Source organism: Tilletiopsis washingtonensis (genome assembly GCF_003144115.1).
Source record: "Tilletiopsis washingtonensis strain MCA 4186 unplaced genomic scaffold FA09scaffold_8, whole genome shotgun sequence".
NCBI lineage: Eukaryota > Fungi > Basidiomycota > Exobasidiomycetes > Entylomatales > Tilletiopsis > Tilletiopsis washingtonensis.
In genome coordinates, this window is record NW_020312005.1 from 468,516 (window position 1) to 493,730 (window position 25,215).

General features: G+C 69.0%; 9 protein-coding genes across 9 annotated transcripts; 3 read left to right on the forward strand and 6 right to left on the reverse strand.

The window, feature by feature from the left end:
- Positions 1-346: 346 nt before the first annotated feature.
- FA09DRAFT_338118 (S-adenosyl-L-methionine-dependent methyltransferase) lies at positions 347-2,674 on the forward strand (the record flags this gene model as incomplete). The annotated part of the gene is made up of 7 exons (XM_025744064.1): positions 347-1,256; positions 1,313-1,407; positions 1,461-1,668; positions 1,740-1,894; positions 1,957-2,309; positions 2,374-2,554; positions 2,627-2,674. 7 exons carry the CDS (start codon positions 347-349, stop codon positions 2,672-2,674), a joined length of 1,950 nt encoding a protein of 649 aa, XP_025599113.1.
- Positions 2,675-4,318: 1,644 nt separating this feature from the next.
- Positions 4,319-7,508, forward strand: FA09DRAFT_359993 (hypothetical protein; the record flags this gene model as incomplete). The annotated part of the gene is made up of 3 exons (XM_025745184.1): positions 4,319-5,007; positions 5,358-6,378; positions 6,437-7,508. The coding sequence occupies 3 exons, from the start codon at positions 4,319-4,321 to the stop codon at positions 7,085-7,087; spliced, it is 2,361 nt and encodes a 786-aa protein (XP_025599114.1). The 3' UTR covers positions 7,088-7,508.
- Positions 7,149-9,016, reverse strand: FA09DRAFT_329325 (DFP-domain-containing protein). The gene is made up of 5 exons (XM_025742133.1): positions 8,671-9,016; positions 8,478-8,512; positions 7,856-8,348; positions 7,595-7,714; positions 7,149-7,532 (listed from the first exon to the last, which is right to left on the reverse strand). Exons 1-5 carry the CDS (start codon positions 8,860-8,862, stop codon positions 7,224-7,226), a joined length of 1,149 nt encoding a protein of 382 aa, XP_025599115.1. The 5' UTR covers positions 8,863-9,016; the 3' UTR covers positions 7,149-7,223.
- Positions 9,017-9,216: 200 nt separating this feature from the next.
- Positions 9,217-13,031, reverse strand: FA09DRAFT_307132 (hypothetical protein). The gene is made up of 3 exons (XM_025740552.1): positions 10,573-13,031; positions 10,350-10,516; positions 9,217-10,291 (listed from the first exon to the last, which is right to left on the reverse strand). The coding sequence occupies exons 1-3, from the start codon at positions 12,659-12,661 to the stop codon at positions 9,497-9,499; spliced, it is 3,051 nt and encodes a 1,016-aa protein (XP_025599116.1). The 5' UTR covers positions 12,662-13,031; the 3' UTR covers positions 9,217-9,496.
- On the reverse strand, positions 12,816-14,163 carry FA09DRAFT_254490 (hypothetical protein). The gene is made up of 2 exons (XM_025739713.1): positions 14,037-14,163; positions 12,816-13,978 (listed from the first exon to the last, which is right to left on the reverse strand). The coding sequence occupies exon 2, from the start codon at positions 13,850-13,852 to the stop codon at positions 12,971-12,973; it is 882 nt and encodes a 293-aa protein (XP_025599117.1). The 5' UTR covers positions 13,853-13,978; positions 14,037-14,163; the 3' UTR covers positions 12,816-12,970.
- On the reverse strand, positions 13,883-15,356 carry FA09DRAFT_338122 (nucleotide-binding domain-containing protein; the record flags this gene model as incomplete). The annotated part of the gene is made up of 4 exons (XM_025744065.1): positions 13,883-13,978; positions 14,037-14,331; positions 14,390-14,865; positions 14,958-15,356. The coding sequence occupies 4 exons, from the start codon at positions 15,354-15,356 to the stop codon at positions 13,883-13,885; spliced, it is 1,266 nt and encodes a 421-aa protein (XP_025599118.1).
- A 166-nt stretch (positions 15,357-15,522) lies between these two features.
- On the forward strand, positions 15,523-16,114 carry FA09DRAFT_359997 (hypothetical protein). The gene is made up of 3 exons (XM_025745185.1): positions 15,523-15,698; positions 15,807-15,889; positions 15,942-16,114. The coding sequence occupies exons 1-3, from the start codon at positions 15,539-15,541 to the stop codon at positions 16,092-16,094; spliced, it is 396 nt and encodes a 131-aa protein (XP_025599119.1). The 5' UTR covers positions 15,523-15,538; the 3' UTR covers positions 16,095-16,114.
- On the reverse strand, positions 16,106-21,855 carry FA09DRAFT_329328 (phospholipid-translocating P-type ATPase). The gene is made up of 11 exons (XM_025742134.1): positions 21,238-21,855; positions 21,152-21,184; positions 21,065-21,088; positions 20,941-20,998; positions 19,796-20,888; positions 19,564-19,741; positions 17,890-19,512; positions 17,634-17,837; positions 17,278-17,571; positions 17,047-17,226; positions 16,106-16,990 (listed from the first exon to the last, which is right to left on the reverse strand). Exons 1-11 carry the CDS (start codon positions 21,487-21,489, stop codon positions 16,301-16,303), a joined length of 4,629 nt encoding a protein of 1,542 aa, XP_025599120.1. The 5' UTR covers positions 21,490-21,855; the 3' UTR covers positions 16,106-16,300.
- A 2,358-nt stretch (positions 21,856-24,213) lies between these two features.
- FA09DRAFT_307139 (hypothetical protein) lies at positions 24,214-24,761 on the reverse strand (the record flags this gene model as incomplete). Its single annotated transcript, XM_025740553.1, has 2 exons — positions 24,214-24,555; positions 24,615-24,761. Coding segments are annotated over 2 exons (489 nt in total), but the record flags the coding sequence as incomplete, so codon positions are not given.
- Positions 24,762-25,215: the final 454 nt, after the last annotated feature.

Sequence of the window (25,215 nt, forward strand, 5' to 3'; positions counted from 1 at the left end):
CAATGGCAGCCAGCGCTCCCTGCTCTGAGCAGCTCCTGCGGCTGGCACGCCGAGGGACAGGCATCTCTTGATGCTGCTGCGTGCGCCGATCAGACGGCGGCGAGGGCGCGGACCCTTGTCCGGAGCGGGTCCCACGCCGTGCGCACGTTCAGGCTCCGCTCGGCGGCGCAGCGCTGTGGAGGCTGCGCAGACAGGCCGCGGCGGCGATCTTCGGCCGCGTGTCGCCGAGGCGAGCTCGAGCTGCGTGCGCCGGCCGCGACTTTCGTACGCGGTGTATGCCGCCGTCCGCTCCAGCCCTGCTCCGCTCCACACTCCCGCACACCCTGGCACCCCGCGACCGCCCGCCATGGTGCACTCCCTGCACGCCACGCTGCTGCGGCCCGCTGCGGCATGGGCGCGCCAGGCGGTGCGGCCGCGCGTCGTGCTGGCGGCGGCGGCGGTGCGCGCCAGCTCCAGCTCGGCCCCAGCAGCCGCCGCACCCGCACCCGCGCCGGCAGTCGCTGCGGCGCCCGTAGCCGAGCCCGTCGCTCCCGCCACAGGCACCGATGCCGCTGCCGAGGCGGAGCCGAAGCCCAAGCGTGGGCGCCCACCTGGCGAGCGCGCGCGCAAGAATGCGGCGAATGCGGCAGCGCTGGAGGGCTCGCTGGAAGACATTGCCGGCGCCCGCGCCGCCTTCGAGAAGCACCCGCACTGGACCTTCGCCCTGCACCACTTCGAGCAGCTGCGCGAGCAGCGCCGCAAAGAGCACGAGGATTCTGGTGACACTGAGCCAATAGACCGCGTCTCGCCCGGCGAGGCCCAGGCGCTGCGCGAGCTGGGCGTGCCCAGGGTTAAGCAGTTCCGCAGGGTGCCCATGAGCATCTTCCGGGAGCTGCAGCGCGGCGGCTATGAGCCGGAGCGCATCGTCGAGGTGTTGCAGTACTTCGACGCCAACAACCGCTCCATGCCGCCAGACCTGTACCGCCATTCGATGACGGGACGCATCAGCGCGTCGGCGACGCGGGTGCGGCGGCTGCCGCGGCAGCCGCCGCCGCCGCCGCCGGAGCTTGGGCCCGTGCTGCACGCCGATCCGTACGACAACTTCCCGGAGCACATGCCTCCCTTGGACCAGTGGCGCCACGAGCTCGAGCCCAAGATCCTCGGCTACCTTGGCAAGGGGCGCTACTTTGTGCGCAGCCGCTCGCTGGCCGAGCGCATCGTCGAGGAGATGGACCTGGACGGCAAGCAGGGCGTCACCGTGGTGGAGGCGTATGCAGGTGTGTGGCAAGGGCGCACTGCGGCTGCTGCGCGCATCACTGACAGATCTTGGCAGGCGTCGGCTCGGTGACACGCCTGCTGCTCGACCATCCGGCGGTGGACAAGGTGCTGGCGATGGAGGACAACCCCTCGATGCTTTCCTTCCTCGAGGTATGTGCCTCGGTCGTCCGCTGCCGCCCACGACATCTCACCTCTTTCCGCAGCGCCTCAAAACTGACGAGACGCTGTCGCGCGGCCTGCCGGGGGATCGGCTGTACATCGAGAAGGGCAACGCCTACCGCTGGACCACGTACGAAAGAATGCGGCGTGCCGGCGCCTTCGATCATCTGCAGGACCCCGCGGCCGTCCAGGATGGCGGCTTCGTCATGGGTCCCGTGAGCCCACGCAGCCACGATGCGCCCGACTGGCAAAGTAGGTGCCGTCGATGTCTGCGCAGCTGCGCTGCTGCCGCCGCGCTGACCGCTCGTGTGCGCTGCCCGCAGAGCCGTCGTCGATCATCTTCCTCTGCCACCTGCCCAACTCCGTGCACGGCGAGCAGCTCTATGCGCAGCTCGTCGCCGCCGTCGCGTCGCGCGGCTGGCTCTTCCAGTACGGGCGCGTCAAGATGGTCGTGCTGTGCTCCGAGGCGCTGGCGCTTGTGAGTATGCGCCAAGCGAGTGCGAGAAGGTCGCTCGCGTGCTGACGGCGCTTCTCTGCCAGCGCGCATTGGCGCAGCCTGGCACGAAGCATCGGCACAAGCTGGGCGTGACGACGCAGACGCTGACGGACGTACGAGAAGCGGTCGAGCCCTCGGAGCTGACGCCGCTGGCCTCGCACATCTATCCGTGCCCGCTCAGCAAGGAGCTCCTCAGCGCGGAGAAGGTGGACAGTCTGGAGCGTGACCGCGCGGCCGAGTCGCGCCAGCACCGCGCCGACTACCGTCTCCGGAAAAGCCTGATCGTCGTGGAGCCCAAGGCGCAGCCGCTGCTCGTGACGCGCGAGATGGAGGCGTTTGAGCATATGGTGCGCAACACCTTTGTGCTGCGCAGCCAGCCGATCCGCATCTCCATGGAGTGAGTGTTGGCTGTCTGGCAGCTCTAGTCTCTCGTGCGGCATGCTCACCCGACGACACATCAGGCACCTGGCGCCCGGTGCGATCAACGTGCTGCGGAAGCTGCATCCGGACCACCCGGACATGCAGGACCGGCAGGACGAGGCCATCAACCCCGACACGCCCGTGTGGAGCCTGACGATCAAGCAGTGGGTGGCGCTGTCCAAGGCCTACGACAAGTGGCCCTTCCGCCCAAAGATGCTGCTCGTGAGTCGCACGCGGCGCGCACAGAATGGCTGCGAAGGCCCTGCGTCTGCTGACTGCCTCTGCGCGCGACAGGACGAGTTCTCAGTGTTCAAGGAACGCTCGATGAACAGGCAGAAATGAGACGCGGCCAGGGAGGCGCATGGCAATGCAGCAATGCGTGTCCTGGGACCATGTTGGAGGCGTCGAGCGAGCTTCGTGGATGCCCGAACGGCGACGCACGGAGAAGCCTGGCTCTGCAGGAGCGCTCTGGCTGTGGTCGCGTGACGTGGCTGCCGTCAGGGCGCGACGGACAGCAGGCTCGTCGACGTGCTCTGGCCCTGCTGCGTGACCACGTGTGGAGCCCAGCAGCAGGAGGTCGACTGCGACGAGCAGTTGCTCAGCTCCACGTCTGCGATGACTGCGTGCAATGCGGGCTGGTCTCGTTGGCCGCGACGGAGGGCAGAGATCTCCGGATGCCTGATATAGCTGCGCGTCGCTGCCGGCCGATCGCGCCAAGCGGAAGGTTGGGGGCCGCCAGCGCGCAGCCCTTCGATGTTGTGCTCGTGCCGTGTTCCGACGCTGATGCCGCTCTGTACGCTGAGCGGCTGAGGCCAGCTGGGGCCCCGCACCGTCCCGGATGCCGGGAGCGACGAGCATCGAAGAAGGGCGGCGCAGGGTGCAGCCCGGCTTGGCACGGCTGCCACCCCACACTCCGCCCGCCCGGGCACGCGCAGTGCAGAGCGGCAGGGGCAGCCGTCAGCAGCAACAAAGCCCGGTCCGCAGCGCTGGCTCGCTCTGACAGCATGCAGCCTCCTGCTGTGACTCTCGCTGCGAGGCTGGGCAGCGGTCAGGCCTGCTCACCGCCTCGCTCGTTCCCGCCTAGGAGGCGAGCAGACCATCGCGATCTCGAGTGCGGCGGCGCTCGGCGCAAGCTCGGGCGCCGCGCCAGGATAAAGCGGCGCGCGCGCGCGGCGGCGGCGGCTGCGAGCCTCGCCGCGCGCTGCAGCCAGCTCTCCTGCAACGCTCGGCGTGCTGCGGCGTAGGCTCGAGCATGGGCGATGGAGCGTGCACAGCGAACAAGGCGTGGGAGATGGCCGTGTGTGTGCTGCCGCAGCGAGCGGGACGGATCGGGCGGAGCTGTGGGGCGCCGCTTCTTGGCTCTCTTGCGCGGGCCCGGCGGCTAATCGAAGAGCGGCGGCCCGCCTCCTCCTCCGTCGCGCCCCTCCTCCTCGCCCGCCATCAGAGGAGCTTGCGGTGGTTGAGCCGAAGCAGCAGGTGCATCAGAGGAGCGCACTTTGACGTGACGGGCTAGCCTTGGCCGCGTGCCTGAGTCGGGGGAGAACGGCGAGGTGCTGCGTGCGTGTGAGGTGACGAGCACGGCGGTCTCTCCTCGCTCGCTCTCGTGCGAGCGCGATGGTGGGGCAAGCGTCATCGCGGCGGCGTAGCAGCCTAGCGCAGCGGGGCCGGCGGGCGGCGTGCCTTGATGGCGTCTGCGCACCGCGTGCGCAATCAGAGCTCGGGAGCGAGGCAGGAGAGCAGCGAGCGCGCGGGCGCAGCAAGGTACGGCCGGGGCAGCGGGCGAGGTTCGCGCGGCCATCAGGGCGGCGCTGCGGCCGCGCGCGCGCGCGACGACGGGCGCGATGCCGAGCGCTGCCGAGCGGCGGGCACACGGAGGGCGAGCGAGAGAAAGCCGAGCCGCTCCTCGCATCTGCCGCACTCTCTCCTCGCCAGTCGTGCGCATCGCCTCTCTCCACACCACCACATCGCACATCCACGGCCCCTGCGATGAACCCGCTCACCTTCTTCCCGCCGCCCTCGCGCTCCCTCTCGCGCCACGGCGGCGGCGCGGGCCCGGCGCCCGGCAGCAGCGGCAGCAGCAGCAGCTCGCTCAGCTTCACCGCCGGCCACGCCTCGGGCGGCAACGGCAGCAGCAGCAGCAGCGGCACGTCGGCGTGGAGCGAGCGGCGCCACCACACGCCGCGCTCCGGCAGTGCCGGCGGCCGCAACACCGGCGGCAGCGAGGAGAACACGAGCGGGCGCAACACGCCGACGTCGGCGCACGCACGCAGCACCAGCTACGCCGCCGGCAGCCGCAGCACCAGCGGCGCAAGCTCGTCGCAGCCGCCGAGCCGCCAGTCGCGCACGCCGCCGTCGGAGCCGCAGGAGCTGGAGCGCAGCTCGCCGCCGCTCTCGCCTGCCAGCGCCGGATCCGCAGCAGCAGTGCCGCGCGGCTCCGCCTCGCGCGGCGGCGTGGCGCGCACCATGAGCGCCTCGCCGCCGAGCGATGGCGAGACGTCGCCGGGCCTGGCGCAGATCGCGTCGCTCTCGCTGGGCGCCACGACGGAGCGCAGCGCAAACGGCAAGATTCCGGCGGGCATGACGTTCGATCTGCTGCGCCCCGAGGATGTGGGCAACGCGGCGAGGATGGAGAAGGAGGCGTACGGCGAGGACGCGGCCAGTCTCGAGAAGCTGCGGTGAGTGGCTGAACGAGCGCGGCATTGTGGAGAGATATGAGGCTGCCGTAGCGGCGACTGTAGCAGCAGCATCCACTCAGCGTAGATGAGTGTGCCCTTGCTTGTGCCTGTGCGCACCATCCGCAGCGACTGCGCGCTTGTGTCGCGGCCTCGCGCGCTGTCCGATGCTTGCACAGCGCTCGATTAGCTTGCCGCGCATGTCTCTTCTTGCGTCGATCTGGCGGATCCTCTCAGAGCCTGCTGCGCAGAATTTGCATCTCGCGATGGCGCTGGGCCCTGAAGCTGCGACTTGCTATCGCGCTGCCCTAGCAAGAGTCTCTGAGCCGTGTGCTGACGCCTGCATCCCACAGCTACCGGCAAAAGCACGCGCCGCATCTCTTCCTGGGCTGCTTCCTGCCCGCTCCGCCGCCGAAGCTCGCCGGCCCGCTCTCGATCAGCGCCAATGCGCCGCGGCAGCTTATCGGCTACATGTGCTCCACTGCCGCCTCTGCACTCACCGCGCGCAGCATGTCGGTGCACAGCGGCGACGAGGACGCCTGGCTGGTGTGCCTGCACTCGATCTGTGTGCATCCGGGGTACCGCGGGCGAGGCATGGCACGCATGCTCGTTGAGGAGTACATGCGGCGGCTGCGGCGCGCCGAGAACGTGCGTCGCGGCTACGAGTGTGTGGCGCTGCTGGCGCACGACGACGTGACGCCGATGTGGGAGAAGTTCGGCTGGCGCAAGATTGGCGTCAGCCATGTGCAGTGGGGCACGGGCGGCTGGTTCGAGATGCGCAAGAAGATCGTCGAGGATGCGTCGGCGGACGGCAAGAGCGTCAAGAGCGTCGAGAGCAAGAGCGCCTCGGACAGCGAGAGCTCGAGCGCGCAAGCTGCCGCAGAGCCGCTGCCGAGCCCTAGCTCGTTCAGCTCCGGTGCCTCCAGCCCGGCAGTAGGTAGCGCAGCGCCATCCAGCCCCGCCACCGAAAGGGGCACTGCAGCCGCAGGCGCCTCTCCGACGCGCACTTCTCCGACGCCCAGCGCCACACCCAGCAGTGCCGCTCCGTCTGCCGCAGCCGCCCCGCCGACGTCTGCCAACGGCAGTCTGCCGGCAGGCATGACGCAGGAGAAGCTCTTGGCCGCGCTCAAGGGCCAGTCCTCTTCGTCGCCGCCGTCAGGCCCGCGCAATCCCGGCACGGCCTACTCGAGCGTGCTCGGACAGGCGCTGGCGGCCAAGACGGCCGTCGAGGACGCGTTCCACGCGCTTGAGGCTCGTCTCGTCAATCGTGAGAAGGGCACAAATATCGCGGAGCTATACTGCCCGCGCGAGGAGTGCGGCTGCAAGTTGATGGGCAGAGGCATGGCCGAGTGGGAGATCGCCGAGACTGGACCGGTGAGTTTGAGTGCGCAGAGGCGCAATGCAGTGTGCTCATCTAGCCGCATTCGTACAGCTTTCGTCGCCGACGCTCTCGCTGCCCAACTCGCCGGCGCCGCCGACGGCTCCGCTGCCACCACCGCCGCCGCCTTCGGCACTCTCGCGCATCCGCTCCGCCGTGCCGTCCTTTGGCGAGCAGAGCGGCGTGGGCCAGACGCGCACGCCGGTGCGCGGCTTCTGGAGCGTCTCGTCGCCGCTCTCCTTCGACAACATTGGCTTCTCCAAGGACGACACGTGGGTGCCGCCGCCTCTGCCCGTGGCCTCGCCGCCGCTCGCCTCCGTCGACGAGGAAGGCGGCGCAAAGCGGAAAAGCAAGCCCGTGCGCCGGCCTAGCATCTTCTGGAGCGCAGAGAAGAAGCGCGCTGCTGCAGAAGAAGCCACCGCTGCCGCTGCCGCTGCGGCCGCGGCTGCCAAGCCGAAGCAGTCTGAGCGCGCAGCGCAGACCGACGCGCCGGAGCTGAGCGTCAAGGTCAAGTACCTGCTCTGCGCCGAGTGCGACTGCGGCCCGCTCGGCTACGTCGTGCTGCCCGAGGCGATGCAGGGCGGTGGCCTGGCGCACGCCGTCGGCCAGCAGATCAATGCACGCGACGCCAAGGCTGCCAGCGTCGAGCAGCCCGTCTTCCTCGTCGCCGCCGACCGCGTGCGCTACCGTTTCCTCAAGACGTAGCGCGCCGTCTCGTCTCTTTCTGTTCCCTCTCGCACCTCACACTGTGTCTTCTTGCTCGTCCCTGTATCTCATACGTCTCCTGCTGTCGCCACGCTCAATCTCACACTCTTCTGACATCCTAGGCTTGCACGCGGCTTCATTGCCTTTGGCCCTGCTCGATCCAGCGCTGATGCCGTGTGCTGAGCTCCCGGACGATGTCCTCCTCGATCTCGACCTCGCCGCCCTTGCCCTTGCCGCCCGTGTGCGTGCCGTTCGGGTAGAGCTCGGAGAGGCGCAGCCACTGGTGCGTGTATGCGCGCTCTCCTGCGCTGCCGGCGCGTGCCGGCTCGACAAAGACGACCTCCTGCTTGCGCAGCGCCAGGTCGTTGCCGATGACGACTTGGTGGCCGTAGCGCTCGAGCGCCGCCTGCGCCTTGGGAATGAGCAGATCCGGATCCGTCTCGAGCTGTCGTCGCAGATGAGGGTGAGCAACGCGCGACAGCCAAGCACGCTCGGAGGACGGCTCACCTTGAAGCTGACGACGAAGCCCTCCGGCGCCCACTGCTCCACCATCGGTTTGAGCACTTTCGGCACCTGGTCCATTTCGATCATGAGCGAGCCCTTGCCAGACTGAATCTTGTGCTGCGGCTGAGCGCATAGAGAGGTGTCAGCGGCTGCCGCCTTAGTCCACTGCGCGAGTCGTTCGCTTCGATGGCATTGCACGCAGCCGGCTCGTTTGCTCTCTCTATGGCCCAATTCGTTCCACGGGCCCTCTTTGCCTGCACTTACCGTCTTGGTCCTCGGCACAAAGAAGTCGCTGACTGCCGCCGCGAGGTAGTACAGCCCATCTCTGCCCAGCAGCTGCATCTCCCTGCTGACGTCTCGCAGCAGGAAGAGGTAGTCCGAGACGGTGACGAACGGAATGCGCAGCAGCGTCTGAGCGCGCTGGGCCTTGTGGTAGGCACGCAGCACGGGCAGGAGCTGCTCAGTGTACTTGGCCCGCACCCGGATTGCATCCATCGAGGCGCCAGGCGTGGCAGTGCCGCTCTCATCGTTAGATGAGTCGAGTCTGGATCGCAGCGCGAACGCCAGCGAGGACGACACCGGCGGCGGCTCGGCGAGCAGGTCGAGGAATGGGTTCGTCGTGTGGCTGTAGTGCCGCGTGTACGGCGAGAGCGAGTGTTGCCGGTGCATGAAGATCACGGCGTAGCCCGACGAGAGAAAGTACTCGGCGGACGTCGCGCCTCGCGTGCCGGCGGAGAAGTTGTCGAGGAAGCGGACACTGAGGCAGTGTCAGCACAGACCGAGCACGCTAAGTGAAGCATAGGTGCGTCTCGCTAGTTGTCGGCTGGCCTCCCGCTCCAGCCTACGTCCACCAGCGACCCTGCTGCCACATGGACCGCATACTCACGTGTTCTGCTCCAGCGGAACCGTCGTGCCTCCGCTCTAAGATGTGCATCGTGTCAGTGCATCGTCGCAGACATGGAGGCCAGAGCTGTCGCCAGGCTCGACTCGAGACGCCCAGCCGCTTCTGACATGTCACAGCGTGCCGCCAGTCCCAGCGAACACGGCACAGCGCTGTTCCCATCTGCCCTCGCACTCACAGTGACAAGCACCACGCGTCTCTTGCCGCGGTGCCTCTCGACGAACTCGCGCACGGCGGCCGCATGCTCGGCAAGCGTGGGCGGCGGCGTCTGCGTGTCAAAGAAGTCGGCAGCCGAGAAGCCGGCGGCGTCTGTGGCCGAGGCAGCGGGCGCTGCGGAGCCGCTCGGCGCGGCGGAGGAGGAGGAGGCCATCGTGCTGCTCCTGTCTCGCTGCCGAGTGCGACAGCGACGGCGGACTGTGTGCCAGTCCGAGAGGGCCTGACGCAGAGCGCAATGCCACGCAGAGACAGGGCGCAGGTGATGCTCGTGCAGACCGGGACTGCGCTGCGGTCCGCGAGAAGAGAGGATGGGGAGCGGAAGCAAGCTGCTAGCCGCGCGCCTTCCGCTTGTGGAGCGGCACGCGCGGCGGCCGTGCGCGCGAGCGACGCCCCTGACCTTGAGCTGCAGCAACTTCAAGCCGAGGAGGCAGCTAGCTGGCCCACAGCCTCACAGGCGACAGGTCGCGGGCAGAGGCAGGTGAAGAAGTCGATACTGTGCAGCGCAGCGGCAGGTGCCATGAATGATCATTGCTCTAGGGAGGGGAAGAGAGACACACGCGCGAGCGAGGTGGGTGCACAGCGGCGCCGCCGATGCCTGTCCGGCGCGCGCTCGGCGGGCCGCAAGGGACGCGCGGGGGACTGAGTCGATGTACGATGGGAAGGGGAGATGCAAGGTGGGCGAGATGGGCACCTGCCGAGCGCAGAGTGCGGCATCAGTGGGTGAGATGTGCGAGGAGAGAGATGAGGAGAAATGTCCGGGACAGGCGTGCGTCGTCGAGGCTCAGCGTTCATGCGCGGCCGAACCAGCCCTTCTTCTTGTCGGGCACCGGCGGCGCCGCGGCGGGTGCTCCTGCTGCTGCTGCGCCAGGCGGGCCGATGGGCGACGAGGGGTAGGACGGGTAGGCCTGCTGCGGCGGCGGGCCGCCACGCCCGGGCGACATGGGCCCGGCGGCGTACGGCGCAGGCGCGTGCGGCGGCGGCTGCATCGACGGCGGACGCATGTGCGGCGGCGCCTGGGTTGACGGCGGACGCATGTGCGGCGGCGGCTGAGTCGACGGCGGACGCATCTGCGGCGGCGGCTGCATCGATGGCGGCCGCATCTGCTGCGGCTGCTGCGAGAGCCTCGGGTCGCCACGCGGCGGGCCGCGCTGTTGCTGCTGCTGCTGCGCGTGCTGCTGGGCCTGCACGGCGGCGACGTTGTGCTCGTAAGCGCTCTGGCGCGCCGCAGTCTGTGCCGTGCGCATGGCCATGGGCGTCGGGTACGAGCCGCCAGGGCCACCAGGCATCTGCGAGGCCGCGCCGTCGCCCATCTGACCCGGGAAGGGCGCGTTGGGCGGCTGCGCGGCAAAGGCGTTCGACGCGCCGCCCGTCTGTGCCGCCAGCGCGGCCTGCGCCATGTGCGGGCCCGGTGCGCCGCCGTTGACGAGCAGCGAGGCGGGCGTGGCGCCGATGCCCGCCAGCGTCGGGTTGCCCTGCGCTCCGAGTGCGGCGAGACGCTGGTTGGCGCGCTTGTCGCCGTGCTCGGCGGCAGCGCGGTACCAGGCGCGCGCCTCGCGCACGTCCTTGACTGTGCCGATGCCCATCTGCGCGCGACGGAGTGGTCAGCACGTGTGCTCGTCTGCGCGCATCACACATGCTCACCTCGGTGAAGTAGCCGACGGCGTACTCGGCCTTGGCCAGGCCCTGCTCGGCGGCCTTCTTGGCCCAGAGGTACGCCTCAGTGTCGCTCTGCGGCAGGATGCCGGGCGCGCCGACGAGGTACCACGCCGTGAGCGCGAAGCACGCCTCGCGGTGGTTTTGTTGCGCAGCTGCGGGAGACGCGGCATCAGCAACCTGCGACTCACGCGCCGCACGCTGCACTCACCAATGTTGTACATGTGGATGCTGAGGCCGGCGTCCTGCGGGCAGCCCATGCGCCCGTACTCGTAGTTGACGCCGAGCTTGTACGCGCTGGGCGCGTAGCCCATCTCGCCGGCCTGCGCCAGCAGCTCGCAGGCGTACTCCGGGTCGACAAAGACGATGTTGTCGATGCCGCGCTCGTGCAGCAGCGCCAGCTCGTGGAGCGCGTGTGGGAACTCGGGCGTCGAGGCCTCGGCGGAGCGCTTCAGCCACTTGACGCCCTCGCGCGCCGACTTCTTGAGGCCCAGCTCGCCGTTGAGCTCGGCCGTGGCGAGGCGGTACATGGCGCCCGGGTGGCTCTGCGCCGCCGCCTTGCGATAGAACTGCAGCGCCTTGCCCGCGTCCTTGCGGCATCCCCAGCCCTTCTCGTAGCACGTGCCGGCGCGGTACGCGGCGTCGGCGTGGCCGTGCTTGGCGGCGAGCACGAAGAGCGGGTAGGCGTGGTCGAAGTCCTGCTTGCCCTTGGGGCTGCCGATGCCGTTGGCGTAGCAGTCGGCGAGGAAGTACTGCGCGTCCGGGTGGCCCCGCTCGGCAATCTTCTTCAGCAGGCCGACGGCCTCGCGCACCAGCTCGTCGCGCGCCGACTCTTCCTTGCCCGGAGCGCCGTCGGCGCCGCCAGAGCCGGAGCCTGAGCCGCCCGAACCGCCCGACGCGGCGTCGTTGCCGCCCATGGTCTTGGACGCGTCGATCATGAACACGGCCAGCTCGTAGATGAGGTTCGGGTCGTTGGTCTTCTTGGCGTTCTGGCGGTACAGCTCGAGCGTCTTGTTGTGCGAGAGCAGCGCCGCCTGCTGGCCGGGGCGCAGGTGCGAGTGGTCCAGCAGCGCGCCGCTGTTGAGCGTCGGAGCAATGCTGGCAGGCCGCCCGGATGGCGGGCCGGGCATGGGCCCGTTGCCCGTGCCGCCGGCGAGCGTCGAGTAGTTGCCCGACGGCGCCGGTCCGTGTCCGGCAGCGCTGCCGTTGCCTGCAGCGGCGGAGCGCTCCGCCTCGCCGCGGTGGTAGGCCGCGATGCGCGCAGCCTGCGACTGCGCGCCGTTCTGCTCGGCTGCTGCGCCAGGGCGGCTGGAGCCGGCCGGCGCCTCGACGCCAAAGAAGGACGACGGGCGGCTGCGCGACATGGCGCTCTCGGCATCGCCGCGCGCCTGGTCCGGGCGCGCAGCGTCGAGCACGCCCGGAGACAGCGGCTGTCGGAAGCCTGCCGCGTCGACGCTCGCCGTCGGCTGCTCCATACCAAAGAAGGACGAGGGCCGCGCGCGCTCTTCCTGCTCGGGCCGCGGCTCTCGTCGCTGCGGCTGCGGCTGCGGCTGCGGCGGAGCGGGCCGGGCGCTGGAGATGGACATGCGCTCCAGCGCCGCAGCTGGCGGAGCCGCGGGGTCAGACGAGTACATCGACGCGCTGCTGTGGCTCTCGGCCGTGTTCAGGCGTGGCGGCTGGGGCAGCGGGCCGGCGCCGGGGCTGCCGTTGTTGTAGCCGCTGGGCCCGCTGGGCGGTGCTGGCCGTGCCGACTTGCGCGGCGGAGACGCATACATGTTGGCGCTGCTGAATGGGTCGTCGGTGCTGCTCGACGGCGCCGCTGCTGGCTGCTGCGGCGCCTGCTGTGGCTGCTGCTGCGGCACGACGGGCGCACGCTGCGCCGCCTGCGCTGCTTGTGCGGCGGCGGCGCGTTGTCGGACCTGCTCGGCGTCGCGCGAGGCACGCTCAGCGTCAGCAGCAGCAGCTGCGGCGCCGTCGTCGGGCTCCTGCTCCTCGGCGTCAGCCACGGCCGCCTCGAGTGCGGCGACGCTTGGGCTTGGCTGCGGCTGCGACGGCGGCGGCGGAGCAGCGTAGGCCTTGGAGCTGGCGAGCGCCGGCGCGACGGAGAAGGCCGGGAAGGCGGCGCTCGAGTCGAAGTTGGTAAAGTCGCCAAAGTCAAAGTCGAGCGTCGGCGCGCTCGACGAGGCGGCCAGGCTGCTGCTGCCCGCGGCGGCGCTCGACGCTGCCGGCTTGGTGGGGCTCGCGGCGGCGAAGCGGTCGTGGAAGGCAAAGGCGGGCGGCGCCGATGCGTCGGCGGCCATGCTGGGCAGAGGGGGCCGCACGGGCGAGCGGAGGTCGTGAGGAGGCAGGAGCGGCGGATGCCGGCGTGGCAGGTCGTGCAGGAGCGTCGCGCGTCGTCAGGGGCAGCAGGGCGAGCGGCGGGCAGCAAGCGTCCACGCGCAGAGAGTGCGAGGGAAGAGGCTCGCAGCGCAGGTGGCTGCCAGAAGCTCGACGAGGAGAAGCGTGCGGCGTGGAGGTGTGGTCGTGAAGACGGGCCGGCTGGCAGCGACGACGAGGAAGGAGCAGCGCATGCGGCGCCGAGCGCCGCGGCGGCTGCTGCGTCGCGGAGCTCACTTCAGAGCCTCGGATGCGCGCGTGCGGCAGAGCGGCAGGCGAGCGCAGGCACGCCGCGAGCCTTCGGCTTGCTCGTGGTGACGGCACAGCGCCGCGCCGCCGCGCGCGCCATCGAACGACGCGGCGCCCAAACACTCGCGCCCTGCCGCGCCGCGCCTCGGCACAGCACAGGGGCAGACACCGCGGCGCAAGCGCGCGCTGACGGCCGCCTGAGCGCTGTCGCGCCACGCCGCCTTGCACCCTGACGGGCCTGGACGGCGCAGCGCAGGAAATTGCGCAGAGAGCGCAGCGACGGAGCTTGGCTGCCTCGCAGCTGCGCCGCTCCTTCTCAAGCGCATGCGAGCCACGCCTCTGCACGCCGCTGCATGCGCCATGAGCAGCGTCGCAGGGTGGATGCAGCCGCAGATCGGCAGCGCTGAGCTCGTGGGTCGTGCCAGGCGTCGGCGTCCGAGGCGCGAAAAGGAGACGGCAGCAGAGCGACCGAGACGGCGCGCGCCACAACCCCTGTGCTCCCAACGGCAGCGCGCCAAGCTGCACTCCTGTGCCTCGTGCGGCCTCTTGGGGCGTCTGGCCTGACCAAGAGGCTGTGCTGGCTCGCTGTTTGAGCTGACGCTGGAGCAGCGAAGCGAGGCCACCACGAAGCGGACGCCGTCAGCGAGGAGGGTGTGCCTGCCGATCCGAGGTCCTCTCTGCGCTGTTTGCCCGAGCGCGACGCCGTGCAGGCGTGTGAACGCCCGAGCCAGACGAGGCTGTGCTGTGCTGGAGAGCGCCTGGTCCAGCCTGCTCCTCCGTCTCGTGACTGGCATCTCTCTGCTGTGCTTGCCATAGCCACACAACAGCAACTCAGACCGTGGGCTACTCGCAGGCCCAATCCGCATGCCGATGCATTCATGGTTGACCTGACCTGGTCATAGCCGCGCCGCTGGAGCTGCCGAGCGCGAGGCCAAGCTTGCGAGTGTAGAGCCTTGTGGCAGGCGCGGGCGTTCAAGAGCATCGTCTAGCAGCTGCGTCCGACCAGTCAGCCTTGGCTCGTCACACAGCTTGTTCGCGGCAGGCACTCACATCACGCGCCTCGAACACCGCGCCCCAGCTCGCCTGGTACCCGACGCCGCCAAAGCCATAGCAAGCCAGGACAGGCACATTGCTCGGCACGCCAGCTGCGGAGCTGCACATGCGCTCCACGCGTGCGCCGCCTTGCCGAGCGGGGCGCAGGCCGACGTTGGTCGCCAGCACCCGCACGTCGGAAGGCGAGGGCGTGGTGAGCAGCGTGCGCCGTGAGGGGTCGGCCAGCTCGGGCACGAACGGCAGCACGCGCTTGAGGATCTCGGCGGTGGTCTCGGCACGCGGTGCTGCGTCGCTGTACAGCACCTCAGTCAGCAGGGTGCATTGCGACGCGCAGCCGCTGCGCTACTCACTCGTCGTTCACGAGTCGCGTGCCGCCGACTATGAAGCGTCCCTCGCCGCGCGGGATCACATACGTATCCCGCCATCCTTCTGCTCGGACAACGCTCAGGCCCTCGGCGCAGTGCTTTTGTCCTTTGCGCGCCTCTTCAAGCCACGGTGCCTCGACGAGCAATGTCTGGCCGCGCACTGGGTGCACGCCCTGATCACGCACGCCGCCAAGTGTGCGGGCGCCGAGGCCAGGGGATACAATGAGAGCGCTCGGTGGCGTAGTGGGCGGCGGTGCTCCACGCGCTGGCGCAGTGGGCGAGGCAGCAAGAGAAAGGGCGTCGGAGAGCGAGTTGACCTTGGCGTGAATGAGTCGGCCGCCGAGCGCCAGGAAGCGCGCCTGCAGCCATGGTAGGTACTCCGGCACCACGATGGAGAGCGTCGAGAACGTCGCACCGCAAGCGATGCCGGCGGGCAGCGAGGCGGAAGGCAGAGGCTTGTACTGAGTTGCCGCGTGGTCAGCGACCGCAGCTCCAAGCGCTGCGTCTCCAGCTCGCGCCCACTCCGTCGCGCGTGAGTCGAGCACCCACTCACATCTGGGTACCAGCCCACGAGCTTCTCAATGTCTTCAGGTGCGCGCCACAGCTCCCGCTGCGCCGTCCAGAAGAGGCCGCTGGCGCCCTCGCCTCTGCCGGACTTGTCGCTGCCGCGCTCGGCCAGCTGTGCCATGACCGCGAGCGACGTCTGGTCCCAGCTGCGTGTGCGCTGCTCGCGCGCGTCCGAGACGTGGTGCGCGCCGGCCCATGCCGAGGCGTAGTGCGCCGGTGCGGCGGCCACAGCGCTGCCGCTGGCGTGTGTGCCGTCTGCCGGCAGCTCGGCGGCGATGAGGGTGACGGCGTCGCGCGGCCCGTCGGCGCGGTCGAGCAGCGCAATGCCGGCGCTGAGGCCGATGACGCCGCCGCCGAGGATGACGATGTGTTGCGGCGCAGGCATGGTCTCTTGTGTGTGGTGTGGTGGGGCTGAGCGAAGGCTCGCATCGCGGCGGGCAGCTGCACTGGGCATGACTCGCCCGCCTCGCCGGTTTATCCGCCTCGCTCCGCGTGACGTGGAGGCGGCTTGAGATGCGCGTCGCAGCTTCTCCTTCCCGGCCGCCACCTCCTCGCCTCGCGCCCGCCATGCATCTCGGCTTGCTGCTGCTGCTCGTCGCCGTCTGCCTGCTGCAGACGGCGCGCGCCGACTTCTTCCAGCACTTCTTCCAGCACGGCGCCGCGCAGCAGGAGCAGGAGGCGCCGCCCGCCGGCGACGCCAGCTGGTTCCATGCACGCGTGCAGGCCGGTGAGTGCGACGAGGGCGGCGTCGGCCAGGGTTGCGAGGCGTGCTCATCGCTGGAGCTGCTGCTACCGTTCGCCTTCTGTCGCCGCACGCTCACACCACTGCGCGCAGCGCAATGTGGCCGCTACCTATGCCCGGACACGCTGGCCTGCGTCGGCCGGCCGGCCGAGTGTCCGTGTCCCTTCCCGCAGCAGGTGCGTAGAGACGCGCCAGGCACAGCATGCTGCGCTGCTCACTGTGCCCCAGATCCGGTGTCCCTATCCCGACGTCGCTGCCGGCGCACAGACGGCGCTGAGCGCCGGCGGCAGCTTCTGCGTGCAGGCGGCCGACTGCAGCGGCGTGGATGCACTGCGCAAGGCGCCCTCGTTCAGCCTCGAGGCCTTCGAGCACTCTGACTGAATGCACACTGGGTTCAAGATTCATCATGCGCATTGCGGGGCGAAGAGCTCTCGGAAATATGCACAGCGAGGGAGAGCGGCGGGAGAAGTCGAAGAGATTATAAAGAGAGTGGATGGGGCATGCGCGCGGGGGTAAATGCCGAGGAGACGCTCGCGCGAAGCAGGAAAGGAGACTATCTACGGGAGGCAGGGAGACGACGGCGAGCACTACCGAGCCGGCTGCTGGGCGGCGCGCTCGCGCTCTTCGTCGTCGTCATCATCGTCCTCCTCGACGCCGGGCCCGGCCAGGACGCTGTTGCGGCGGCGCGCCTCGTCGGCCTCGTCGGCCTCGGCCTCCTCCTCGCGCGCGGCTATGGTGCTCATGCGCTTTTGCTCGGCGCGGCGCAGCATCGAGGCGGGCATGAGGCGCTGCTTGAGCGAGAGACGCCGCCGCGAGCGGCGTGCCTGGTTCGCCGACTCGTCCTCGCCCGCAAAGCTGTAGCCGCGCACGGGGCGCGACTCGCCCGTGAGCATGTCGTGCTGCGTGCTGCTCGCACGGCTGGCCGTCGGCTGCAGAGCATGCATCGCGAAGGCGGACTCGCGGTCCGGCGGCATGAGGGCGTGGCCATCGGAGCTGCGTGTCTGCGAGCGCATCGCCTCGTCGCCGTGGTGTGCCGCTGCCGGCAGCGCCACGCCGTACTCGCGCGCCGCACGCGCGGCGGGCATGGCGGGGTCGTGGATGTAGTCGTGGTGCGGATCTTGCTTGTCGACCCAGCGCAGGATGTTGAGGTCGCGCGGGTAGTACGTCTCGCGCACATGCCGCAGCAGCAGCCGCGGGGCGACGCACAGCCAGACGCACAGAATGCCGCCGAACCAGAACGCGGCCGAGGGATAGAGGAAGCTGTTGTTGCCGTACGACTGCAAGCAAGGCCGTCAGCAGGCGCAGGGCACACCTCGCCGCAGGCATCACTCACGTAGGTCCAGATCGTGTTGGGGCTAAAGGCCGCGTAGATCGGCGCAAAGACGAAGATGAGCACCGGTCCGAGCCAGAACCCGGCGAAGAGCCACCACGTCCAGGCGTTCGCCCACATGGCGGTCCACAGGTTCGCCGCCATGACCGAGGCGATGGCCATCGTCGTTGTCCACTCGTACAGCTGCGCACGGTGTCAGCATCGCTTCCGTCCGCCCCGCGCGCGGCGGCTCACCTGAATGTCGTAGCCGTCGCTGCGCGCCGTCGTCGTGTCGTACGTGTAGCAGAGGAAGAAGTATAGCACCGTCGCCTGGTAGAGGCCGTCGAGCATGAACCAGAGGAAGGGGCGCAGGCCGAAGTAGCGGCCCTCGCGCGAGCGCCGGTACAGCTCGGGCACCTCCATCAGCACGCGGTCCGAGATGGGCCGGTCGAAGATGCCGATGGCAATGACGAGCGCCACGGTCCAGAATGCGTTCCAGAAGAGCAGGTAGACGTAGTCGATGGCCTGGGTGGTGGACCAGGCGCAGTACTGCGGGGGCGGATCACGTGTCAGTGCGCGGACAGCAGGCGAGCGGCAGGCAGCATACGCACGATCTGGAACCAGAAGAGGTAGCCGATGCTGATGATCTGCTTGTAAAAGAAGTTGAGGATCATGGTGCTGTTGCGGTAGTATGACCAGTGGCCGTGCACGAGCAACAGGCGCTTGAGGAAGCGGAACTGCGCGATCGCGTAGTCGGACGAGTTGACGGCCTGCAGGCCTTCCTCGCCGGCGATGCCGATGCCAACGTGCGCAGCCTGAGAGATGTGTCAGCGAATGCCGAGCGACAGAGCTCCACGAGACACTCACCTGGATCATGGAGACGTCGTTCGCACCGTCGCCGATTGCAAGGGTCATGACGCCGAGGCCATCCTTGATCAGGCGCACGATGAGCGCCTTCTGCAGCGGCGAGACACGGCAGCAGATGACGGCCTTGCACTGCGTCGAGATGTCGAGCAGCAGGTCCTTGCTGAAGTCCTCCGAAAGCGCGTGGCCGAGCGCCGCACCGTCGATGACCAGCGCAAAGCCGCCGGAGCGCTCGCCGTTGTCCTCGCCGACGAGTGAGGCGGCACTGGCGGTGCTGCGCCGCGCCTGTGCCGAGGGCCGGTGGCCCGACTGCGACGGACGACCCTCCTCCAGATCCTCGTCCGGCGGCTGGTGCTCCATGCGCTCCAGCGCCTCGTGGCCGCCGAAGAAGCGCTCGACGGCCGTGCGCAGCTGGTTGTAGGCCGAGTTCGGCTGGCCATACTCGCCGCCGCGCACGACGATCAGGTTCATGTCCTTCGACAGCAGCATCGTGCTGTAGCCAATGGCAATGGCGGTCTCGAGCTTGTCGCCCGTGGCCACCCAGACGTTGATGCCGGCGCGCTTCAGGTCGGCAATCGTCTCAGGCACGCCCTCCTGCAGCCGGTCCTCGATGGCGGTGGCGCCGAGCAGCGTCAGCTCGCGCTCGAGCTCCGACGCGAGCACCTCCATGCGCTCCTCGCGCGCCTCGAGCGAGACGGACGCTTCGTGGTAGCGGTGCGCCCACTCCTCGTAGTACTTGCTCTCGACCTCGCGGCAGCCGAGGCACAGCGTGCGCAGGCCCTTGTTGGCGAACTCCTCGAGCGCCTCGTCCGTCTCGGCCTTGAGCTGCTCTTGCCCAGCGGCCGAGCGCTCAAAGATGACGCTGTCGGCACCCTTGCTGAAGAGGATGATCTGGTCGTCCGAGTGGCGGCGCAGGATCACGCTCATGCGCTTGCGCGCCGACGTGAACTCGAGCACGGTGAGCAGCTCGTACTGCTCGTACTCGGTCGACCACGGCGTCTGGATGCGCAGCGTGTTGCGGTCCTTGCCGCAGAACGTGAAGCCCACCTCGGCGGCGGCCTGCACGAGCGCCTGCTCGTCGGGACTCTGCGCCTTGTACTCCAGCATGCCCGTCTCCTTGTTTTCCGAGCTGAGCACCGTGTGGCAGAGCGCCAGGCAGCGCCAGAACCAGCCCTGCAGCTTGGCGTGCTCGTCCTCGGGGTTGCGCAGCGCGGCCTTGAGCCGCGCGTCGCTGAACGGCGCCACGTCCTCGTTGCTCGGCTTGACGCGCTTGCGCTGCGGGTCGTGCTTGTTGTCGGACGAGCCCGACTCGCTCGACGCGCCGGCCTTGTACTCGTTGCGCTCCTTCTCGCCCAGCTCGTCCGACGACGCCGACGGCGAGTCGCCGTGGTAGGCGATGCCGCCGACGGCCAGCTCGCGGAAGATCATCAGGTTCTGCGTCAGCGTGCCCGTCTTGTCGGAGAAGATGTACTTGATCTGGCCGAGATCGTCGGAGAGGTTCCACGAGCGCGCCGTCGTGCGCCGCATCGTCTTCTCGTAGAAGATGTCGTAGTCGTCGAAGATGAGATACGCCTGCACGGTGCGCACCACCTCGATGGAGATGTACAGCGAGATCGGCACGATGTTCTGCGGCGGTGGTCAGCTTGGATCCTGCGACGTGTATGCGCCGCGACGCACCTGGAACGTGATCAGCGCGTTGCCGAACGTGACCAGGCCGTTGATGTCCGGATTGTCGTCGCCGAAGATGGCCAGGTACTCCCAGTACGCGGCGCGATCGAAGTAGTAGTGCTCGATGCGCGCGTCGGCGATGGCGCAGCCGACGGCCATGGCGGCGAGGATGAGCAGGTTGACGTAGCTGTGCGGCGCATGTCAGTGCCTTGTTGACGCGCGTCACGCCGTGGACACTCACACCATCGGGTTCATCTGCTTCTCGACCTTGCCGCGCTTCGACGGCGTGTTGCCCGAGTTGGCGATGATCTTCGTGTCGGCGCCCGTCATGAGCACGAGGCCGATGACCCAGGCCGTGTTGCGCAGGTTGCAGCCGCGCAGCAGGCACTGGTTGAGCGTGACGGGGCAGCGCAGCGGCTGGCCGTCGCGGTCGAAGCGGTCGCCCAGCACGACGGAGGCGTTGAGGCGGTACATGTTCGTGTCCAGCGGCTCGCCGTCGACGCGGATCAGCGCGCGCGAGCAGTCCTGCGCCGTGCGCAGCGTCTGCGCCAGCTCGGGCACGGCGTGCCGCGACTTGAGGTTCGTCTCGCCGTCGAGGTTCTTCGTCTCGATGAAGCAGCTGTCCTCCTCCTCGGACGTCGCGCACACGACAATGTCCGCCGGAATCGCCTCGTTGTTCTTCAGCAGCACAAAGTCACCCACCGCCAGGTCCTCCCAGATCGTCTTCTTCCAGCGCGCCGCCTTCTTGGCGTAGAAGCGCGACGTCTCCTCCTCGGAGAGCAGGCGGCCGCGGTGGCGCACGCGGCCCTCGGGGTCCGTCTCGTACTCGGTGCTGAACTGCGACACGCCCGAGGCCTGGCGGCGGATGCCGTGCGAGCCAGACAGGCCGAGCGAGCTCGTCGACGTCATGCCGCGGTTCAGGCCGTGGCCCGCGGGCTGGCCGTTGAGGTCCGCCGACGAGTCGGCGGCGCCCTCGAGCGGCTGCGGCGCCGAGCCGCCGCCGGGAGCATCGACGGGCGCTGGCTGCGGCACCTGGCCGGTGGGGCCGTCGATGTTGGCCGGCAGCTCGCCGGCAATGTGCTTGCTCTGGCGGCGCTTGCCGCCGAGGTACTGGTCGTAGATGGCGCGGAAGGTCGACGAGAAGGAGCGCGCCTTGGGCTCCATGACGTTGGGGTTAGTCCATCCGCCGCCGCGCAGCACGCGCACGCGCTGACGGTTGATGGCGCGGTCTGACTGGTGGCGCTTCACGTCTTCGTAGCCGTCCTTGATGGCCGTGATGCCCAGCACGGCGATCAGCGGCAGCATGGCCAGGCCGGGGTTGATCGTGGCGAACTCTGCGACAGGGGTCAGCCCAGAGCGCGTGCGAGAGGGGCGGGCAGAACGCACTCGGGAAGAACTGCAGGATCACGAGCAGCAGGAAGAAGAGGTTCGCCACGCGGCGGAACTGCAGGCAGGGTCAGCGATGCCGCTCAGGGTGGGCAATGCACTCCGTCAGCTGTCGATCGCTCACCTGTTCAAGCAAGTTCTTGAAGATCTGCGAGAGCGCCAGTGCGTCAGCAGTGTAAGCGAGAACCGGTGCCTCAGCGCGCCAGCTCACAAAGTTGAAGATGGTGTATTTTGCAGTGAGCACCTGCCGCCGACGTCAGCTCAGCCCACAGAGCAGCACACCCACGGCATGCTCACCTGGTTCGCGGCATACGTCCAGTTGTGCGTGCCGTTCTTGCCCTGCAGCGGCTTGCCCTTCTTGTCAAAGGCCTCGGCGGGCAGCGGCTCGTTGAAGTAGACGCTGCGCGGGCATGGCGGCGGGCGCTTCTTCTGGAACGCCACGCTGGGGTCGAGCTGGATGGCACGCAGCGTGGCCCAGATCTTGGCCAGGCCCTTGGGCTCGCTGCGCTTCAGCGGCGGGCTCGCGACCTTCTTCTTCGACACGACCATGGCGGCGGCGGGGCGCAGCGGCGCCGCGAGGGCGCGGTGCGGGAGCGGACGGGCCGCGCGGGCGCAGAGCTAGGCCGGCAGGCCACTGGCCGCAGTCGCGTGAGCTGGCGCGCAGTGAGGAGCGTGTGTGGGCGAGCGCAGCACGAGGGCGGCTGGGGGGCGCGGCGGCAGAGGTGGTGGTTGCGACGCAGAAGTGCGCAGCGGACACACACGCGGCCGCGGATCGCAGGGGCCGGTGGAGGCGCGCGGCGGCGCGGAAAGTGTGCGGCGGCGCGCAGGCGGAGCACAAACACGTGCGCAGGCGGCACGGCGGGCGGCAGCGAGAGCGCAGCGGCGAGGGCGAGGACTGGTGGGCGCCGGGAAGGGGGTCGGACAGTGGGGATGGCGGTGAGAGGCAGCGATGGAGCGGGTGGAGCAGATGCAGCGGTCGAGCGCCTGCGATGCGGCAACGGCCAGCGGCCCACGACAGCCGCGCACCGCGCGCAAAGGCAGAGAGAGGCGAGGGGGCAAAGCGCGCGCCACGGTGCCGCGCACACGGCCGCCGTGCTGCTGCTGCTGCTGCAGCAGGCCAGCGTCTTACCGCCGGCCGTCAGACACCTCGGTGCCGAGCGCCCATCGACGACAGCACCTGCGAACGCTGCGCGCTGCGCTCGCTGCACCATGCTCTGCGCTGCAGCTGCTGGACCCCGTCAGCAGCCGGCTGAGCAGACACGCGCTGCCGCCCGGCGTCTGCACGCCGCGGCATGCACGCGCGCACGGGAGCGTCGGGCCGCGGAGCGGGAGGCGTCAGCACAGCTCCAGCGCCGGCGCGGCTGCCGTCTGCCTTTCTGCTTGGTGGAGCGCTCCGCCGGCCGATGCACGCTCAAGCACCGCGAGCAACACCGCGGCGGCGCGTCATGGCGTCTCGCGGCTGCGGCCGCTGCGAGCGTTGACCCTCCTCGGCGCTGCAGGCTGCGCTCAGGAGATGCAAAGCGGAGCGGTCCGTCTCTCACACCACACTTTCGCCTTTCTGCAGTGCCACTCCACTCGCTTCGATCCGCGGCTGCCGCAGCCCGAGGCGGAGCAGAGCCGCGCCGCAGTGAAGGAGCAGCCCCTTTGAGCGTGCCGCACTCCGCGCGCGCGGCGTGGCGCTTCCGGCGCGCCGCGGCGGCGTGCCTGCACCGCGCCGCCGTCAGCACGGGGCAGGCACCGGAGCTAACCTTCCGCCGCGCGCCCGACTCCTCTGCACCCGCCTACGGCCGGCGGCTCGCAGCGCGCGACGGGTCCCTGTCGCGTGCATTCGTGCATCAGAGAGCGTCGGGAGGCTCTCTGGAGCCTATCAGTCACTGAAAGCGCGTCGAGAGACGATGAGGTTGCAGACAACAAATCAAAACAGTGCCGCAATGCAATTTTTGGAAGTCATGTAGCGTTTGCACGAAGATGTATGGCCGGGCAAGCTCCGCGGTGCGTCCGCCGCCTCGCGCTCATCTGCAGCGCCGAGCCACACGACAATTCACGAGCTGGGTCACAGAGGCTCACACACTCCCAGACAGCCACACATGAGCGCGAGAAGCAGAATGAAATCTATCGCGCGAGAGGCCGGTACGTAGGACAGCGAGCGCAGCGCGAGGGTAAAGGATCTGTGGGGGGTAATAAGGGTGTGGTGAGGGCGAGCGAGGGGCGACCGGCAGGGGCAGCAGACTGAGACAGTCGCGCATCGCAGAGGGTGTCGTGGGGGAAGTGCGAGGCAGAAGAGGAGGGTAGTTGTCTAGCTGCCGCCGTCGACGAAGAACTTGATGGCGTCGATGGCAACGGTCATCGAGGCGCCGCCGTCGCAGTTGACCCAGACGCGGGCACTGGCGTCGTTCTCGGCAACGTAGTCGGTCAGGGCGGTGGTGGCCGCCTCCTTGAAGCCGTCGTTCGGCGCCGCGTTGTCCTCGTCATCGACCTCAATCACCTGCAGGTCGATGTCCTGGCCGCTCGGGCCCTTGACGCTCTGGTAGATTCTGCACTTCTGCGCCGGGTCGCTGTTGGAGAAGTCGGTGGTGCGCCAGCGGAAGGATCCCGAGAGCTTGAGGTTGCTGTCGCCCTCCTCCGTGTGCAGGTTGATGCGCTGCTTGACGATGGAGAACTGCTGGTTGTCCGGGAAGCCCGTGAGGATGCTGTGGATGAAGCATCAGCAGCTGCGACGTAGACAGAGACGCCGTCGCTTCACTCACACGTGGCCGTTGTCGCGCTGCTCGTCGTCCAGGTATGCAGGGGTAGCGTCGCTGTACTCGCCGTCGATGAGCGTCCACTCCGACGCCTGCAGGTTGAACCCTCCATCAATTACGACATTGCCCTGAGCAAGAAGAGACAGCGTGAGCAACGGCGAGCACAATCAGCCGCCACGCCACTCGCCTTGTTGTTGATGTTCATGCCCATGTCGCCGCGGCCCTTCTGGATGTTGGGAACGAAGCTGACCCAGTCGACGTGGACGGTGGTCGACGCGAGGCCGTCGCAGCGCACGTGGACCTGGTAGTCGGCGATGTGCGGCTCGCTCTCGAGCAGGACCTTGTACTCGGCCCACTCGCTCGTGACAGCCGTGATGGGCTGGATAGCGTAGTCCGTCGGCACGGCGTTCGACGCCTCGCGGTTGATGCCGAAGAAGAGGTTGCACTGGCTCCTGACCGAGCCCTGCTCGAACTTGGGGACGCGGTACCAGAGCGAGGCGTCGTACGACTCGACCACGGCGCGGCGCTCAAGCTCGTCACGGCGCCTCGGCGGCGGGTTGGGCGCCGGGAGGTCCTGCGACAGGGTGCCCGGCGTGCCGGCCGGCACGTCGAAGATGACGTAGTGCGTGCCGTCCTTGGCCGTGGCGTCCTCCGAGCTGAGGTTCACCTTCTGGCTGGACTCCCACTCCGGCTCCAGCGTGCCCGACTCGAAGTGGCCCTTGTTCGACACGTTGTTCTTGACGTCAACGGGCGCGGTGGGCTCCGTCGGCTTGGGCGTGGGCGTCGGCGTCGGCTCCGGCTCCGGGTTCGGGTCGGGCGTGGGGGCGACGGACTTGGCGACGCACTTCTTGTCCGTGCAGATGCCGGACGTGCACTGTGGAGCGCGCATGGTCAGCGACAGTCGGCACCGGGTGAGCACGGGAGGGCACGCACGCCCGCTGCCTTGTAGCATGCGCTGCCGTCGGCCTGCTTGGCGGCACACTTGCTGCGGCCGCAGTACGCGCTCTCGCACGACGAGCTCGTCTCGCACTTCTCGTCGATCTTGAGAACGCCGGCGGGCACACACTTCTTGTCCTTGCACTGCAGGGCGGTCAGCAGCGGCGGCGGCAGGCCGAGGGCACACAGATACGCACGCTGTTCGAGATGCAGCCGATCGACTTGTAGCAGCTGCTGCCAATGGGCTTGCGCACGGAGCACTTGCTGCGGTTGCAGAAGTTGTTGACGGAGCCGCACTGCGACGACTTGTTGCAGGGGTGGCCGAGCGTGCGCGCCTCGAGCACCGGCGACGTCGGCGACGCGACGGCGACGAGGGGCAGGGCGAGGAGGAGGAAGGAGAGGTAGCGCATGGTGCTTGAGGGACCGGAGGGGCTGTTGGGAGGATGATGTTCGAGGAGGATGGGGCGTCGGAGGTCTGCCTTATGTATGGCCTCCTGCGTGGGCATGGCAAGCTGGCTCGCGGCTGGGCAGCCTTGCGGCATGACGAGCTGGCTGACAGCGCATGGCTGTCTGGAATGGCACGCTGGCTGACGACGGC

Bases quoted from the DNA above. Each gene is read 5' to 3' on its own strand.
- FA09DRAFT_329325 (XM_025742133.1), bottom strand. From the start codon at position 8,862: ATGGCCTCCTCCTCCTCCGCCGCGCCGAGCGGCTCCGCAGCGCCCGCT. The intron at 8,349-8,477 runs GTGAGTATGCGG...ACACTGCCTCAG, and splicing joins GTTCCGCTGGAGCAGAACAC to TGTCCGCTTCCTCGACAACT. The intron at 7,715-7,855 runs GTAAGTGCAGGC...CTATGCGCTCAG, and splicing joins TTGTGCCGAGGACCAAGACG to CCGCAGCACAAGATTCAGTC.
- FA09DRAFT_329328 (XM_025742134.1), bottom strand. From the start codon at position 21,489: ATGGTCGTGTCGAAGAAGAAGGTCGCGAGCCCGCCGCTGAAGCGCAGC. The intron at 21,089-21,151 runs GTGAGCTGGCGC...GCGCTCTCGCAG, and splicing joins AATACACCATCTTCAACTTT to ATCTTCAAGAACTTGCTTGA. The intron at 20,999-21,064 runs GTGAGCGATCGA...CCCTGCCTGCAG, and splicing joins TCAAGAACTTGCTTGAACAG to TTCCGCCGCGTGGCGAACCT.
- FA09DRAFT_307132 (XM_025740552.1), bottom strand. From the start codon at position 12,661: ATGGCCGCCGACGCATCGGCGCCGCCCGCCTTTGCCTTCCACGACCGC. The intron at 10,517-10,572 runs GTGAGTGCAGCG...CGTCTCCCGCAG, and splicing joins CATCCACATGTACAACATTG to CTGCGCAACAAAACCACCGC. The intron at 10,292-10,349 runs GTGAGCATGTGT...CGTCGCGCGCAG, and splicing joins CCGTCGGCTACTTCACCGAG to ATGGGCATCGGCACAGTCAA.
- FA09DRAFT_359997 (XM_025745185.1), top strand. From the start codon at position 15,539: ATGCATCTCGGCTTGCTGCTGCTGCTCGTCGCCGTCTGCCTGCTGCAG. The intron at 15,699-15,806 runs GTGAGTGCGACG...CACTGCGCGCAG, and splicing joins CCATGCACGCGTGCAGGCCG to CGCAATGTGGCCGCTACCTA. The intron at 15,890-15,941 runs GTGCGTAGAGAC...ACTGTGCCCCAG, and splicing joins CGTGTCCCTTCCCGCAGCAG to ATCCGGTGTCCCTATCCCGA.
- FA09DRAFT_254490 (XM_025739713.1), bottom strand. From the start codon at position 13,852: ATGCGGATTGGGCCTGCGAGTAGCCCACGGTCTGAGTTGCTGTTGTGT.